Source organism: Eleginops maclovinus, chromosome 9, assembly GCF_036324505.1.
Source record: "Eleginops maclovinus isolate JMC-PN-2008 ecotype Puerto Natales chromosome 9, JC_Emac_rtc_rv5, whole genome shotgun sequence".
In the NCBI taxonomy this organism is placed as follows: Eukaryota; Metazoa; Chordata; class Actinopteri; order Perciformes; family Eleginopidae; genus Eleginops; species Eleginops maclovinus.
Genome location: NC_086357.1, coordinates 24264872 through 24282732, shown reverse-complemented (window position 1 = coordinate 24282732; position 17861 = coordinate 24264872). Strand labels below are relative to the sequence as shown.

Sequence of the window (17861 nt, the reverse complement as noted above, 5' to 3'; positions counted from 1 at the left end):
ATATGAAGACTCACAAAAGACACAAACATATGAATTGTACCCTCTTCTCAATCAGTTTTATTGAACAAAAAAGAACACTCAAAGAAGAACAGATTCAAGAAATTCCTGAGAAAGCAAAAGGGGAGATCTGAAATAATCCCTGTAATCATTTGGACCTCACCAAAAGCCGCATAGCCTCGCCTCGTCTCCATTCATGAGGCTGCAGCCAAGAACCGTAACACAGAGGGGAAAGCAAGAGGTAGATTACCTACCTATAGTAAGAATTAAAAGAGTTAAATTGGCAAAAATGAGGATTGTAACTGCAGCCAAAGAGCAGATGTACACGAGCAAGTCAAGACACACACGTAGGATGAGGACAAGTAATACATTTCCCTGACAAATAAAGGATTTAAAAGTCCAAATCCCCTTTCTTTGATATCAATCACTGAGTGGATTATTATGAGGGCCACACATAAAGACAATACTCAATAAGACAGTATTAAACATTTATCCCAAAACAAGAGCAGCTGACATTTCTGTTCACGAGTAAAAGAGCTTAATCATCCTGAAGTGTGTTCAGTCATTCATTGGCATGGCAAGAAAACGTTGCATTAGGAGCATAAATGCACATTAATTACAATCTGACACGAATACCTGTCTCTGCAGTTATTAAGGCACTGAAGTGGGGGGGGGGGGTCTGACCTTTAATGTTCAAAGGCGTACACAACACACAGCATTTCTTTGACAAATGAACAGCCCTTGCACACACAAATGACTGATACTTATGGAAATAGTGATGAAACCTAAAACTATACGGAATAGTACACATTTCTTAAGTGGGATTTGGTGCCTTGGTTATCATGGAGAAACAAAAGAAAGGCAGACAATCTTTTTTAATAGATTCAGCTCTAAATCATGCTTGGTTTGCTTCCATTGTGCCATCTCAGAGTCAGGTACTGAAGACCTGTAAACACGTAACAACAAACACTCTTTACATTCAAATAAAAGTGTCTCTTAGAGTCGCAGCATTTTCATTCCTTCATTCAGCCAGAAACGACCTGCTGAGTAATTTGACATCTTCATATTCTTTACACAGTGTCTGTACCAGATTATAGGACAGTTCTGTTCTGGTGATATCCATTATTTGTCCGGTGTGTGATGGGCGGTGGTTTACTGGAAGCACTTCACTTTTACAGGCTTTTTGAGACGTCTCTTCAAATCCTTATTCGATTTCCCGAAGCTGGGTCGTCTACAAACAAATGTCGCTTACATTTTTGACATTGTTTGACAATTTTCCTGGTCTGAATCAGTCAAAATGTAGATTCTTTTAGCTTAATAGCTGCATGCTGAGGATTTTATGATAGGTGAGGGATAGTTTGGTTTATCCTGGTGGGCAAAAGGCAGAGAAAAGTAAAAGGAGACTTGGAAGAACTGTTCATGGAAATCATTGATGTCCTTTGTTCCACATGAATATCCATCCTACTCCATATACATTTCCGTGTTGTTTTTGCATGGGGATCTTTGAATACCGCTGTGAAATAAAGAAAATGTTTGGCACAATTTAGTTGTTTTTTAAGCTTATAGTCAACAGTAACATGTCAGACACTAGATGATTTGTCATTCTCCACTTTTCTCCAGTTGATCACCTTCACAAATCATCAACAATCTGCTAATTTTATCTTGAAAACATGCATTTTTGGGGGGACTTATTGAGTTTTGAAATGGTAAAAGACATCCACTGCCTTTATATTTGTATTTCCATTCATTAAATCATTTGAGTTATTGCATACATTGTTAATATACTGCATGCTTACCATCCCATGCAGGCCAGGTGTCTCACTGTTTCCTCCTGACCACCTGCTTGAGGTGGAGCTCGCTCTCCGCCGCCACAATAGGAAGCTCGTTCTTGAGGTGGTACGCTATGAGATGGCTAATGCTCTCAAATAACATGTCTTTTGTCCGGACCTGTAACGAGGAGAGAACACAGAAGAAGGATGTAAGTTACTGTGTTCAGTACAACTGGCAGACAGGTTTTTGGTAGGTTGATGTTCTTGGTGCTTGACTCACCACGCCCTCTGGGTCCACCAGCAGCAGGTGTTTGGGGAGCCCACAGTGCATCCCGGTCAGCACATACTGTCCCGGGTTCGTGGTGCTCTCCCGGACCAGGAAGTCTCCATCTCTGACCAGCAGCTTCTCTGCGTCACGCCTGCTCATGCGGCTGTGGTACCACGTCTCCCTGCGCAGCTGCTCCTCGTTCGGAGCCACGGGGGCTCGGCGGCGTGGAGGGCTGGGCCACTGATCCTCCAGGACCCCCACCCCTGCAGCTCCAACAACCCCACCACAGGCCTCGTGGAGCTTCAGGGCGTCCTCAAAGGGCCCTGCAAGGACAACAATGTTTCACAAATACAAATGCCGTCACTCTACAGTATTTAAAAGAATACAAAGTGTAGTTCTCTTTACTATATGTGTCTCTCAAGACTTACTCATGTCAAAGAGGTCCTTCTTTGGACTTTCAGGTACCCTGGACCCTCTGTATCCATTTGGCCCCTGAGCCAGTGATTCCAGGTTCTCCAGACTCTGGGTGTTGACGTACTGATGCTCCTCGTAATCTCTGTAGCCTGGGGGCTGGCCGTCAGCACACAGGTAACCATCTGATGTCAGACCTGAGAGAAAAAAGGAGCCTTAAATACAACATGTTTGACTTTGATAAGTGTTTGTGTCATATGTATTTCACTATTTGTATATTTGTGCTAAGCTTGTTTACTGTTGTGGCTCCCTCTAGTGGTTGGAATCAAAACTTCATATGTCAGATGCTACTTTCTGTGTATTGTTACATTTCATAAATTAGACAATTAATCCAGTTGTGGTATGTATTGAAGAAGATGTGTATCCCCAAACAAAAATACCATGTTGCTCATGATCTAGCAATTTCTAAACCCTGTATCATGATGTGTATTTTATCGTCAGATCCTTTCATAATCATAGATCAATTGTATTAAGCTAGTCATGAAAAGCCAGCTTCTGTAGCCACTAGATCGATTTTAGTCCGTGAATACCGACACCAAAAGAATATTCTACAGATAAGCAAGAAAGCTCACAGTATTATAATTATGTTTTACTGCTGGGAGTTTACTGCCTGTTTTCCTACTAAACCTTAACAATTATATATGATATTTTACATCAAAAGTCTTACATTTGTATTATGATCTTCATGTTTATCTAATTGGACAGTTGACAATTGGTTTTGGTACTTTGGTAGATAAATTGGTATCAAATGAAATCTTCATTCTAACTTTATTATGACAGAGTTTGCCACTTCTGATTCAATTGGAAGATTCGCTATCATAATTATCTAAATGTAATTCAAAGAATCTTGATGCTCCTTTCCAAGATGATTAAACCACACAGCATTAATAATCCTTAGAATAATTGTATCATGGTGATTTTGATCAAAAATACTTGGCCTGTGTTTGTGTAAACAGGTCAGTAAGTTTTATTCAGGGCATAAAGTCCAGTGATTACTGGACGTGCACTGGAGTAAACATTTTCAGAGAGAAACGGACACATCATCGTGTTTATTTCCAGATGTTCTACCTGTGTACCACCACAGGGTGTCTCACCTGAGCTGCTGGTGGTCTCAGTGTCCCAGTGCAGCTCATAGCACAACTGACCGGGGGGATAGGAGGCCTGCTCCCTCCTGGCTGGTGAGCCCATCTGCAAACACACACCAGAAGAAACACACCCTAAATACATTTGGATCTCTCTATCTGCATGGACAACTCTCTCATCTCTTGTCCCCCACCTAATGTAGTTTTAAAGCACTCTATTTGAAACATTAGCCACAGCATGTCACCATATTTTGCCGGCAGAGAGCGAAGATTTCTCTCACGCTGGGCAACAAAGGAGCGAAAGCTTTTTATGTAATCACATCTATCTTGGGCAATTATCGTGCTGGCAGGAAGACAGCTAGGGAGTATATTGTCATGCTCCTGCTGGTATAATCCATGTAAACAGAGGTGGAAGAAGTGCTCAGATTTCAAAGGTAGCAATACTAAATTGTAAGTAAAAGTACATAAATGTCGGCATTAAGTTATACATAACATATCAAAAGTGAAAGTATTCATTATGCCATAAAGGCCCATTTCAGAATCATATGAAATTACTGGATTATGTTCAGAGGTGAAAGAAGTACTCAGATCCTTTACTTAACCTCCCAGTTGTCCTATTTATACTATATTCTTTATATACAGTGAAACCAGGCGGACAACACAAAGGTTGAATAAAGGCAGCAATAAGTTAATGTCAAAAATACTTCTTTACGAGTAAACGTCTTACATTCTTAAGTCAAAGTACAAAAATATTATCAAGAGAAAATGTACTTTGTCTGCTGAAAAATGTCCTCCATATGTGCTATATTATTACGTATATGACATTATTAGATTGATAACATGGTTGCATCAAGCAGCATTTTACTGCTGTACACAAACTAAGTGTTATAATGTATTCTATATATTTACTTTTTGTAGCTTAAACAGTTAGTCCGTTTAATTTCCAGAGTCGATTATGTTCAAATAAGTATAGTGGGGTAAAATTACATTAATTCCCTTTTAAATGTGGTGGAGAAAAGTATTAGGTAGCATTTAATGGATATACACAAGTCAAATACTTCGATATTCTACTTGAGTAAATGTACTTTGTTACTTTCCACCACTGTTGTTAATTTAAACAGCTGTTAAAACATATCATATATAGCTAGTAAATCTTAGTGCGCTGCTCGATGATATCCAGCTGTAGCTGTGATTAAATCTCTGATAACATTAGGAGCATCCAGAACCTGACCTGACTTAATCTGGTTTCCATAATTGGTGTTCCTCACCTGTGTTGCTGTCTTGCTCTGTGGTTGTGTGTGGATGTGACCCATCAGGGATCCACTGGGCCGGAGCCTGGAGTCCACCAGCCCCCCGACGGGAGGCTCCTTCCCTGGGATGCTGTTGTAGTAGTCGTGCTCAGAGGAGTCCTCGTCCTCCACCCACACCGACTCCTCCGTCCTGACAGACCTGAAGACGGGCACACGTGTAAGTAAAAAGATATATGCAAATCAATCAGTCAATCAGTAAAATGTTATTTATAAAGCCCAATATCACGAGTTACACCAGGGGGCTTTACAGACTACCACATACAACACCCTCTGTACTGCCTCGCAGCACACAAGAAAATATCCCAGGATGGAAACAGGTGCAAAAAATGTTGTGTTGGAAAAAGTTATAATTTTGAGAAAAAAGTCAGATTTTTTCAGAAAAGGTGAGTATTTTGAGAACAAAGGTAAGAATTCTGCGTCAGATTTTGGGGATTTTCCGAGAAAAAAAATATGCGACTTTGAGAAAAAAGTGAGGATTCTGAGATTTCAAGAGAAAAGTCAGAGTTTGGGAATTTTGAGAAAAAGTAAACAGGTAACATGAGCGTGAAAACCGAGAGAGGAGAACCAGTTTGTTCTGAGTCACAGAGACATTGCCAATCCAAAAGAGAAATCAAATACTGTATGAGGAATTGTACTGTTTGTACCACATTCCCAGAGTCAGAAACTGACAAATACATTAGGAAATACCTTATGATGTATAAGTTATAGTCGAGAGTTATGTCTAGCAGAAATTTTAAGCCATCGTTGATACATTTTTCAGTATCTATGGGATAAAAGTACATAATCATTATCCCATTGGCATTCAGGAAATTAGCAAATCGTAGCAAGTAAACTAAGGGGGCTGTACTTTGTCTGTCTCTGACTTTGAAAACCTCTGATCTAAACAATAATGTTGAGTATTATTATTGTGTTTATACTCTTTAAGAATAGCCATCTGGGTTCTGAAATGGATTCAGTCCGATCATATGACATCCACACATCCTGAAGTGATCTATATAAATCCGTTGTATATTAATAACGATCATCAGGAAGACATTCATCTGAAACCAGAATAGAAAACACTAACAGTCTGAACCTCCTCCTGTGTCTGCAGTGACATCCTCAACACCTGTGGTTTCATCTGTGAGGATCGATATTATAAGATGGATTTTGAGGAAATACAAGAACCATCTGTTATGTTTCAACAAAAGTTATTCAGTTGATCAGATTTTTTTATTAAGTTACAAGTTAGATGATTTACAGTGCCTTCACATCCTCTGGGTCCAAAATCTACAAAAAATTAGTACATTTTTAGATTTTAATGGACATTTGCTGCACATACAAACAATTATAACAATTATTCTGTTGCCTTTGCATTGCCTAAATTATATAACTTCAGTAGTCTAATAAGGAGGTGCAATGAAGTCTTTCCCGAGCGCTTATTCAATGATTTATGTCTGTGCCATTATTTCACAACTTAGGAGGACAGTGCCAAAATAATTAAAAAGCTTTTCATCATTTCATACAGGTCAGGATGTATCTGGGCGGCATGTTACCTCTCCGTAGACGTCATAGTTTTGGGAGGACTGTGTAGATACTGTTTGAACTGCAGCTCGAAGGCCTGGCCGATGGTGCTGATGACACTCTGGGCTAAACCGTCTGAGCACTCCAGGATGTGACACGCTGAAGGAGACAAAACAAGATACATTTTAAATGTGGTTATAAAACAGGCAGGGAAGCTGAAGGAGAAGCCTCTCAGGACCATAGTACAGTCTATGCTCAGGACATACCTCTCTGGTTCACTGGGTCTTTGGCCACATACGCAACATAATCAGGCGTGTCCTGCAAAAGAAAGGAGGATAAATTAGATTAGACGTATATAACTTAATTAAAGCCCTCATTGATTCCCATGGTCATGGGATTGGAAACCAGTAAAATGGAATCCAGTCAGATATGTGCAGTTGGCAAAAATTTCCAACAACAACGTAAAGGAGAGCTGGGAGCGAAGCGCTGCACTCACCGTGTCTCCTCCAGAGGCGAAGGAGATGGACTGCATGGGATGGTGGGCTATCACCTGAAAGAGAGAGGTGATAAAGGTTTTGTCATGTAGTTTTTAAATAAATGGGGATACCAAAACACAATTGAAAAAGGAGGCTTCGATGAAGAACAGAACAAGGTACAAAGGATTTAGGGTTTGCAAATTTGCCAAAACACTAAGATTTTTAAATACCGAATTTTGGATTTCAGAAATGAGGAAATGCCTCTGAACGTCCTGTAAACATTGTAATTCTTCCTGAGCAAGGTTTAGTTAACATTTCATGGGTATCCAAGCAATCATTTAACACAACTTTAACACATATCCTTAATGAAACAGAATAAAACGTAAAATGTTAGATTTCGAGAAGTTAGTCAAAACAAAGATGGAGTCAGCGGAAAAAGAAATCAGCAATATAATACAACCTATAATCGCAATACTATCGTGTTGTGGCTTAAGTATTGCGAAAGTATGGTATTGTGGGGACCCTGGTGATTCCCACCCCGACTAGTTATATCATCATACCTGTCGTGTGGTAGGGATAAGCAGACCGAGGCCATCTATAGAAATATTGACTGCAATACTCATGCCGGCAAATCGCAGGTTACTCTTCCCCATAACAGACTGGAGGGCTTTGTTCACGGCCTAAATGAGGAATTACCAAAAAGAATACAGTGGTAATTAAAATCACACATGAACCAGTTACTGATAGACAGTTCAAAGTTTTATAAAACCACAGCAATAACCTGCTTGGTATCTTCGACCTATCTAGTTCCAGTAGGAATGAACCAATTCAGTATTAAGGAAAAATAGTTTAATAAAATGTGGAGAATAAAATTACAGTTTACTACAAACCTTCTTCCTCCAAGCTCCTCTTCCGCCTGGCACAGTGTCACACAGCCTGTTGATGGCTTCCCTAATTAGGGAATGAAGAGAGGTCAAAGGTCAGACTATAGTGGGACTATAGCAGAGTGAGGAGTACAACTAATATGTATAGTTTTGAAAATGCTGTTCTTTTCAGGATCGTATTTGTAAGTTGTCTCTCTACTGTGACATGTTTCCATGCTTTAATGTTCAAAAAGGTTGTGTGGGGGTGGGGGGGTACTTTAGGATTTTAGCCTTTGCAGACCATTTACATGCACAAAAACCCCCCACAGGAAAGGGAAAACCCAAGCAAGCGTAGCAGGGCCCCTTTAAGACATTGATCAGGCTACAAAAAACTTCTGCACCACAAAAATGGTAAAACCTGAGGTTAAACATGAACAGAAGCTGTGTGTTCCTCCCTCGGGCTAAGGTGACAGGTCACATACCCATCACAGTTCAAAGGTCAGGAAAAAGGTCTGTTCAAAAGCACTAAACTTCTTACCACCAGCCATCCTTCACAGTGGTGGTTTATCAAACTCCTGTTTAACTTCCTGTTAAATTAGGGAAGAAGAAACACTATAATTTGAGGCAAATATAAAATGTCTAGAGACTTCTACCGCTTCTTTATGGCATCGTAACTCACGTTTATTTGCCACAGTGCAATTCTCTCTGCAGATTTTTTACAGCTTTACAGTGAAGCTGCTATAACTCCTGGGAATGGCTGTCTAATGGACGTTTAAAGCCTCTGTCCCCTGTGTGTCTGATGGCGGTCGGGAGGCATAATGTGGATTTGAGGCTGGAGCTCGCTGCCAGGGGACAGAGAGGACAGCAGTCGAGAACCCAGCTGCCCCTATCAAGTGGCTCGTAAATATTTAAAAAGCAGCATCCCGGGCCCCATCTCGATTAAGGTCTTCTCAGGGATTTTTGAAAAACACCACAATGACTCATGCTGATGAGAGGGCAAAGGCAGGAGGATGGGAGGGGTGGGTTGTTGTTGTTTTTGACTGCAGCCTCGTTATCTTCTTAGCCATAAAATGCCAGGCCTCATTATCACTGGTGTTGCTGTTTAACACCCGGACACAGAGGGGACTGTTTGGAAAATGCACCTCACACAAGCTGAAGGGCATTTTTCAAATTCTGACAGACACTGAATGTGTTGTTGTGGTTTTCCAGGACAAAATGAACTTGTGTAAGTCAGCCATGTGGGGTAAAAAATGCTCCTTATTTATTGCACCCAGCCAAAAAATAACATATATCAAATGATTTCAGTAACTTTAAAAATGTGTGGGATCACTTAGGACAATTGATCATTGATGTTTGACCTTGTGGGACAGATGACCCGTCCCATGTTCCCTAAGGAATCAGAAACCTCATGTCGTTAGCACCATGTTAGAGAGTCTATTTTAAAACTGCCATTCATAAATGTCCTTTCACATCCTGTGGAGTATTACATAGGTTTTAGTGCATGTAAATGGTCTGCAAAGGCTAAAAACCCTGTGTTCTCCAACACCTCCTCCCCCCTGACTGAAACGCCTCCATTGGACTCCGTTCTTTACTTCCATAACATAGTGACATCCCTACATAATATTTGCGCTTCTATTGGATAGCCCACAAGCACAGCGCACGTGATAGGCTAAGGGGCGGGACACCTCTAAGTGGTTGACCTATCACAACAGAGCCAGCCAGCTAACCAATCAGGGCAGACTGGGCTCTGGTTTCAGACAGAGGGTGAAAAGAGGTGCTGCATCACAGACAGTATGAGAAAAATAAAGAGCTTTTTGAAGATGTCACAGTAGACGAACAAAATGCAAATATGAACCTGGAAATTAACATTTAAGTCCCAATCATGACTACACTCTAAAACTTGGTCCTATGCTCGGTATGGTTTCTCACTTTGCTAATTTGTTTTGCTGTTTTGTTTTAAAACTCTCCTCCTCTTCTTCCTCCTCCTCAGTAAGTTACAACCACAGACATTATCCAGCAGGGTGCGTTCATGGGGGGGGGGGGGTCACTGTAGCTTTCCACAGTCATTAGTAAACATCATCAATAATAGATCTCCATCTCCAGCACTCCATCTTCTGCAGCCTCCTCCCCCTGCACTTAAGCCTTGGCTGCACGGTGGGCTCAGATTACTGCCCATCGATTGTGGAGAGAGAGGGAGAGGACGGAGAGAGAGGGAGTACACTCCTCGCATGAGGCGGAGGATTGCAGAGAGCCCGGCTTTTGTAACAATAACATCACATGTAGGGCATAACAACACGACACCGTCACACTGAGAGCCTGAGGCGTAGTTTTATACTCATGTACCGTCACTGAGCACGTATAGGGTGGCTTTAATGTCTCTATGGGGCACAGCCTACTACAACACTATAATGCTGCCTCTGCAAAAAACCTTGTGACCTTTGTTTTGATTTATATTTTTTTGATTGCATTTGCATTTCATTTTCACTGAAGCTTGTTGGGATTATTTTGAGGGACCTTGTAGGATTTCATTATTGTGTTAATGAAGCACAAAATGTCTCCACAATGCCAAAATGTAGACTGTTTTGAACCAAATTCCAATGGTGTGACCCTATTTTTTAAGAATACTTCATCAAATCACATTGAAAACACAATATGAAAATGAAAATCGACACGATCTTACTTCAAGAAGCAGCCTGTATTGACACTCCATCGTTAGGGTAAGTATAGTGGCTGATACTTCAGTTAATCCTATATATCTGGGATCAAAGTATCCTGACTCATCATTACCAATAGAGATGGTTAACAGCGTACCTTGTCACTTGAGTCCGCGTGTTGAAGTCCAGGGAGCGCATTGACTTCAATACTTCAATACAGCCCATGTACTGCAAAAACAAACAAGAGAGTTTGGAAATATGACTTTGGGCAGTTTTTGGTGAAAATCAGATGCACATTATATTTATAAAGCCCAATATCATAAAACACATGTTTTGAATATAATTACAAGAATAAGAAATATAGAAATACTAACGAGCTTTTTATGAATTAGCATAAAGAATAAGCATCTATATGTTATGAAATATGATCAAATATATCAACGATAACATGTAGTGTTGCATCTGGAGTAAAATCTGTCAAAACAGTTGCATTACAAATCTTCTTAAAAATCACATTCCCGCAGTATTACTCTACTGGTACGCATGACTACCTCCAACAATGCCTCATAATCTAACTCATATCCACATCAGGCCATTACAGAGGACTCCAGTGAGGAGCAGCCAGCTGAACAGCGTCCTAATGGCTGTCAGGTTGGGGTGCTAATAGCAACTTGACTAGATTAGCTGCACTAAAAGCTCCAAATCAAACACAACCTGCAGCTTCTGAAGCCTCTGGGGGGAGGGGGGGAGGGGGGGGGGGGGCTGAGAATGTGAGTGTTTTCAGTGTACACAATCAATGCATGAGAAGATGTATTGGACTTCAATTAAAATGTCATCTGCATCTGTGGTGTTTACATGACGAGATGGAGGGTGATTAACATGTATGACTTTGCATTTCTATTTCAGTTTACCTGCTGTTTTCAGGAAATACGGAAGAACGTAACTTTGCAGGAACTGATTAAAACCAATTATCTGCCCTAAACTGTCTTGAATGAAACAAAACATAAACACACAAATAAAATGAATCCCACTACTATTGCTATCATTAGTTATGTAAGGTATTACTGACTCCTTAATCTCCATTTCACCAGTTTGAGAATTTATTTCATTACCTATTTTATTCTAACTAATATCGTTATTCACTTCCATTCATTTCCATTTTGTTAATACCACTCAATGTCCTTTATGATTGTAAAAGTGTTAAGGCCTACATGTGTCAAATGTCATGCCAATAAAGCCTATTCAATTAAAATCTTGAATTGATTCATAAACTCTTTGTGAAGATCACTTGGTGATACATAATTAACATCCTCTCCAACCGCACTTTGGCTCAGTCACTCCGGTATTTAGAGCAGTTTCCAGGATTGTAAGTGAAGGCAACAGACAGAGCGCAGGACAGCCATAAAAACAAACAGATAGAGAGAGAGAGCGGGAGATGGAGCAACCTTTGAGCCAGAGAGCTTAAAGCGCTTTTTAACAAGATTTGGAGACGAGGGGAAGTCTTCCATCAGGAAAATTGTCTCTCTTTTTTCCCTTCCCCTTGCTCTGCCAATGCCTCCATTGTCACACACTCATCTGCTGATGAAACGCATCCCTTCTTCTATCACCCTATCTGCTCTCGCTTCCTTTGGGCCAATTCTCCTGTACACTACTCCTTTGGCCGACGGGACGCTGCGAGAAGCATTCCTCAGAAATCTAATAACACTGGCATTCCCGTTCAGAACTTTTGAGAAGCACGTACTTTGTGTTATGATGACTGGGTGCATGATGGACGGATGAGGACAGCTGGATGTTGGATCTGGATAGTGTAGATGGTGAATGATTCGATTTTACTCAGTACATGCACGCCTCTCTTGTTGCTATTTCACGTTGCCAAAGAAGCTGTGGAATAAAGTTCCTTCTTCATAGCCATGCAGAATAAATGGGCTGGTAAATACTGTGCACCAGATTGTGACAGAACAGCATAAAAAGAGAGCATCTTTTTTATAGCTCTCTAGATGATAGCTGGCAGCTGCAGCGCTTTGTGTGCTGCAGTGTCCGGGCTGTCAAAGACGGCAGATGCAGGCCAGACCCAGAGCCTGACACGGCCGTGTGAACAAAGACACGGTGCAAAGGAGAAAACCAATACTGAGAATCATATTTGTGTCTCTCCCAGCAGAGGAGTGACTGTGTGTCAGTGAGAACAGAAATAGAGGAGGGAGAGCTATGGTAGCTATGCTGCTTAAAAAAGGCACAGTGCAGCAGAAATCTACTGTCACTTTGACACTAATGCATGCAGCAAGCGCTCCTCGCTGCATAGATTTACCACAGAGCTGCACGTTTAACACTCCTCTAGCTGCTGTGAAATGCAACAAAGACTAAAACACCCCTGTTGTGTGCAATACTACTCAAGTGCAATATATATATACCTTAAATAGCTGTGCAATATTCCCACCTGTAATACTTTCTCCTGGCTATATCTCAAAGCTGTTACTGGATGTGTTTTTTGTAAATTGTGTAATTTTTCTTTATTTTTCATATTTCATGCATGCTTCTTAATTCTTTTAAAGCTATCTTTGTCTCTTTAATTGCTGTAACAAATAAATGTCCCCTCTGTGGGAAATAAAGACTCAATTGTTGACTTTAATTAAATGTGTTTTGTCAACAGATTTCACATACCCAGGTTTTTGTCTAAACCGGGTAACAGGCGTGCAACAATATTTCTGTGAAATTGATGGTCATAGACAGCTTTGTTTTTACAGACCTCTGACGTCGCATTATTGTTTACGTCTGTGGCGTCACACGGGCATCATGTTCTAGCTAGAATTGATATGCAGTATCTTATATACAAGATCAGCTTACACTATAGGTTCAGAGAACAAACCCTGATAACTGTATGAGGTTTGTTGAAAGCAATAATATTAGGTTTAGGTAAAAGTGACTAGGCTCAACTTAATATTATACCTTAAACTTAATGTGAAATTTGTTGACATACATCTAATTGAAGTCAACGTTTCAGTTTCTCAGTGCAGGTCCCCTAACATGATGGTGGTGCCCCTTTAAAAATAACCTGATAAGAGCTTGGTCTGCAAATTAACTGAGATATCAATCACACATTAGAGCAGCCCTTATTATGAAGGAAAAGCCCTGCCTGGCGATGAGAGGTCATCATTAGACCCCTCCCATCCCCGTCCACATCACGTGATGCAAATGACTGTGACTTAATGTAATTGAATCATACGAATGAATGGTGCCCGTGTAATGCCGTTAGAAAGCGCGCTGGAGCGCCAGACTGGGCTAATCAAGAGTCATGTCATTAGTTTTGAGGAGAGGGGGAAGAGCAGTGTAAAGAGGGGTGGAGGTGAAGAGGCGGGGGGGGGGGGGGGATCATTGACATTGACATCAAGCAGCCTGCCTGGGATGGTAACCCTTTGTAAACACACATCATGTACACACTGATGGAGATATCTCTTCATATCTCCACCTTTAAAACATCGTTTTCTACTCTCCAGTGGGACGACCGACTGTCTTTACGTAGTCTGATTTGCTTTTAATAACAAAAGAGAGTTTGCTTACTATTTTAAAAACATCATCCAAGCTTCCTAAAATGATTTTACTGAAATAAAGATTAGGATTCCCTATGCTCAGGGATTGTACATCACATTTTATGGTTAACATGGTATGGTCTCCTTGCATATATTAATGTAAACAATCCCGAAGACCACTCCCACGATCCACAACAAGACAAATGTCAGATGCATTTTAAAAACAGATGGTTGTTGTTTTAGGTTCTTCACATGATGCATACATCCTTGTGTGCACGCCGTCATAAAACAATGCTCCTCACTACAGTCTGAGCATATCGTTTCAAGGTTTATCTTTCCCCGCCCTGACGCAGTCTCTACCAGGCCATCTATCTGGATTATGTATTCCCCAGCCCCTCGCCACATGTGCTGCATAACAAACCTGGCACTGAGGTGTCCTTTTGTTTCCCACACAGATAGAGACACCTTCAAAGGAGTCAATAATAATGTTCACTGACTCCTGTTAGCAGGTATTTGTGCGTCTATATGAATATAAATACAGTATACATATATGCAATGGTATTAAGTGTTCCTTTTATAACTAAACTATGTCTTACCCTGGTTATTACCTGGAAAGGAGGAAATAGTATTGTTTTTATTTGTAAATTGTCTGTGTGTTGGGTTTGTGAAGCACTTTGAGTTACATTTCTGTATGAAAATGCTGTATAAATAAAGTTTGATTTGATAATACGTAAGAAGCATATCGTTGCTTTTAGATGTAAACACTTTCAAATCAAGTGGATGTGCATGCATTAACAAAAAAAAATACATGTGACCTACCCTGACTATATAAGAGGCCCCGGGTCCAGCAATGGTCTTGTCAGGGTGCAGCCAGCCCTGAGTGGGTTTATGGATGAAGTTTCCCTTCTGGGTGAAATCCTCTCCCCCCAGCCACATGCCCTCCACTCTTGTCCGGCGGCTCATCCCTGACCTGGAGTTGCTGGAACCCCCGGGGCTTGCCATGGCCTCCGTGGCCCCAAACCCGTGCCCTCCTGGACTGGCAGAGTGTGCAGCTGCAACCGCCCTCTGCCCTCTGATAGCCTGCAATGAACAGGGGGTGACACACACAGGGTCACAGGAGTTAAGCACCGCTGCGAGGCTGGCCACCGGGCCACTGGCCGAGGTCGCAACACTGTGCCTGTGTGGGGATGAACTCTGAGAGGCTTGGGGAGCAGCCGCCTTCCCCGAGTCTTTGCTGGAGCTCGAGCTGGAGCTGGAGTTGGACGGGCTCCGGCTGAGCAGCGAGTTGGAAAACTTCCACTGGGGCATCCTGGGGATGAGCATGCAGAAGGTCGTGGTGCCATCCTGTTCCCCATCCAGGCAAGGGGAGTCGGCCAGGGCTGCGGCCCCGGTGGAGGAGGAGGATGCTCTGGCACTGTGATCCAAGGGAGGCAGATGAGGCAGATGAGGCAGGGGGGGCAGAGGGAGGCTGGTGGCGGAGACGGAGACCACCGGTGTGGCCACAACTTTTCCGCTCATGGCTAAGCTGTGCATCAGGTCGTCAGAGGAGGAGGAGGTCACAGACTCGTTGCGAAAGCGGCCATACTTTGGCTTAAGGAGCATGCCCGGAGGAGACGCCTGGAGCAGGAGCTGAGAGGATGAGGCGGGAGGAGAAGGGAAAGGGGGAAAGGGAAGGGGGGGAGAGGTGTATTGGAAGAAGGGGAGAAAACAAGAGAGAAAATCTTCCAGGAGGAGCCCTAAATCCTTGTCAGCTGAATGCTGTCTGGTCCTCTCCCGTTCACACACACACACACACACACGCACACACACACTGTCCCGCTCTCATGCCACTCTCCTCTCTGTCTGAGCTGGCCTGCTTCCTCTCACTGCCTTAGCTCTCCCTCTCTCTCCCTCTCTCTCCCTCTGGATGATGTCATTGGGTCTATTAGCCCTGCCCTGCCCAGCTGCTCTCAGACTGTATTAGCTAAAACACATCTGCCTGAACCACACACACACACACACACACACACACACACACACACACACACACACACACACACACACACACACACACACACACACACACACACACACAACATACTATGCACTCTTGAGATCACCTATTGTTGTCCTTATTCAGGATTCAAAATGCAAAAAGCTTTATTGTCATATGCACAATGCACAAAAGCTACAGCATAGTTTGGACAATAAGGCCCCTCTAAAAATGCAACGTATACGATAAAAAAAAGATGCAAAAGGAAATAAAAACACAATTCTGTAAGAGAATTGTGCAAGTGATGTGTAAGATATACGGAAAATTGATCTGTGTCAGTATCTGTAGGCAAGGTTAGCAGCAATATGAGCCTAGAAATCCCCTAGAAATCGACAAAAAGAAAGAAATGACATTATATTTTCAGATATCAGAACCTGTATCAGAATTTCTGAATACCTTTATGGAATAATCAAGCATTCTTTGTTCCTTATCACTTTACTTTTATACATTTTTGTTATTTTCATCTATCAATTTGTTTTTATTTTCTCACATTTTAAATAACATTTCTGATATAATCCATATCAGTAAAATATGTTTTAAATAAATATACAATGTGCTGTAGCCCCCACTGATACGGAATACAAAACAGAAATATTCATTTTAAAAAATTGATTGCGAATGTTGGGAAATAAAACCGGCATGAGTCATGTCCAATCAGTTAAAGTGTGTTTTTGTGTGTGTGTGTGTGTGTGTGTGTGTGTGTGTGTGTGTGTGTGTGTGTGTGTGTGCATGTGCGTGTGTGTGTGTGTGTGTGTGTGTGTGTGTAAATCCATTTGTGATGGAAATAGACTGAAACTTAACAAAGGAAGCAACCGCAGCCACACACATCAGGGACAAACGTCTGAAAACATCCGCCCTGTCCCATCTGCCTGAAATCTCTTCCCAGGTCCCCCTCCCATCCGACTCCCCAGAGAGCAATCAGACATCTCAGCACGATCCTTTTATCCCCTCCAAAACACCCTCCATGTTTTTTTTTACAACTCATTTCAACTGTTTTTCCCATCTTACACAAACGTAATGAAAGTTTCAGTCAGGCTTTTTATAGTGGGAAACAAGAAGGGGGGCTGAGCAGGATTTTTTTTGGGGTGGTCAGAAAATGAACACGGGTGGGTGATTGTGAAATAACCCAATAGTCGGGGTCATCTGTTACGTAAAAAGAGGGGCAATATACTGTATAAATAATGCCACCTACACACACACACACACACACACACACACACACACACACACACACACACACACACACACACACACACACACACAAGATCATTATGTTCCTGTCAATTATTCAGATTCAATCAAGCAAGTCCCTTATTTATGTTGCCTGTCTGATAAAAAGTGAGTAGACAATACAGTAAAGAAACAAACTACACTGATCTAGATATGCTGAAATGTTCGACTACCCTGAATGCTAGTGCTGACGAGACATTTGTAAAACTAAAAATGGTTCGAAAAGGCATCGGGAAGCTTACCTATATGACAATTTCTGAGGGGAAGGAGGACAGAAAATCCCAGTGAACTTCCAATGACTTTTATCCAGGCAAAGCAAAGTCGATGCTTCAAATATCCCAAATGATTTGCATGTTGAATAACAGGAGAAGCACTGTATGACACCAGAACCACTGCCATCCCACATTTTCCCAAACAGCCAATCACACCTTGTTTGTTTTCCGAAGAGTTTAGGAAGTTACTGATAAACCAGAAGGAATCAATGCATGGGGACACATGTGAAAGGGTCTGACCTTCCTCAATACACTCTGTCCCCTGTTTAAAACAAAGTACTGCTCTTGGAATATATAAGGAAAACACAAAAAAGATATGGAGCCATCAATTCTGCAAAACTAGTCCATTCAAGTATTTAAAACATGCATGATCAACCTTTCTAAAATAAGCTGCTACATTGGATTTTGAT

The 17861-nt window shown here is 41.7% G+C and overlaps 1 protein-coding gene across 2 annotated transcripts; it reads right to left on the bottom strand.

Moving 5' to 3' along the window:
* Positions 1 to 30: 30 nt before the first annotated feature.
* On the bottom strand, positions 31 to 17514 carry shc2 (SHC (Src homology 2 domain containing) transforming protein 2). Of its 2 annotated transcripts, none has more exons than XM_063890550.1 (14): positions 17422 to 17514; positions 14737 to 14997; positions 10551 to 10621; positions 7767 to 7827; positions 7437 to 7556; positions 6897 to 6950; positions 6667 to 6718; positions 6433 to 6559; positions 4856 to 5036; positions 3600 to 3693; positions 2463 to 2642; positions 2047 to 2357; positions 1794 to 1944; positions 31 to 1510 (listed from the first exon to the last, which is right to left on the bottom strand). In XM_063890550.1, exons 2-13 carry the CDS (start codon positions 14917 to 14919, stop codon positions 1816 to 1818), a joined length of 1563 nt encoding a protein of 520 aa, XP_063746620.1. In that variant the 5' UTR covers positions 14920 to 14997; positions 17422 to 17514; the 3' UTR covers positions 31 to 1510; positions 1794 to 1815. The 2 variants fall into 2 exon arrangements, with proteins under 2 accessions (XP_063746620.1, XP_063746619.1); XM_063890549.1 differs by having other exon boundaries at positions 14737 to 15546; positions 17422 to 17511.
* Positions 17515 to 17861: the final 347 nt, after the last annotated feature.

Excerpts from the sequence above, each read along its gene's own strand:
- shc2 (XM_063890549.1), bottom strand. The coding sequence starts at position 15,519 with ATGCTCCTTAAGCCAAAGTATGGCCGCTTTCGCAACGAGTCTGTGACC. Across the intron at positions 7,557-7,766 it reads GAGGAGCTTGGAGGAAGAAG|GCCGTGAACAAAGCCCTCCA; the intron begins GTTTGTAGTAAA and ends TTCCTCATTTAG. Across the intron at positions 1,945-2,046 it reads TGGTGGACCCAGAGGGCGTG|GTCCGGACAAAAGACATGTT; the intron begins GTGAGTCAAGCA and ends TCCTCGTTACAG.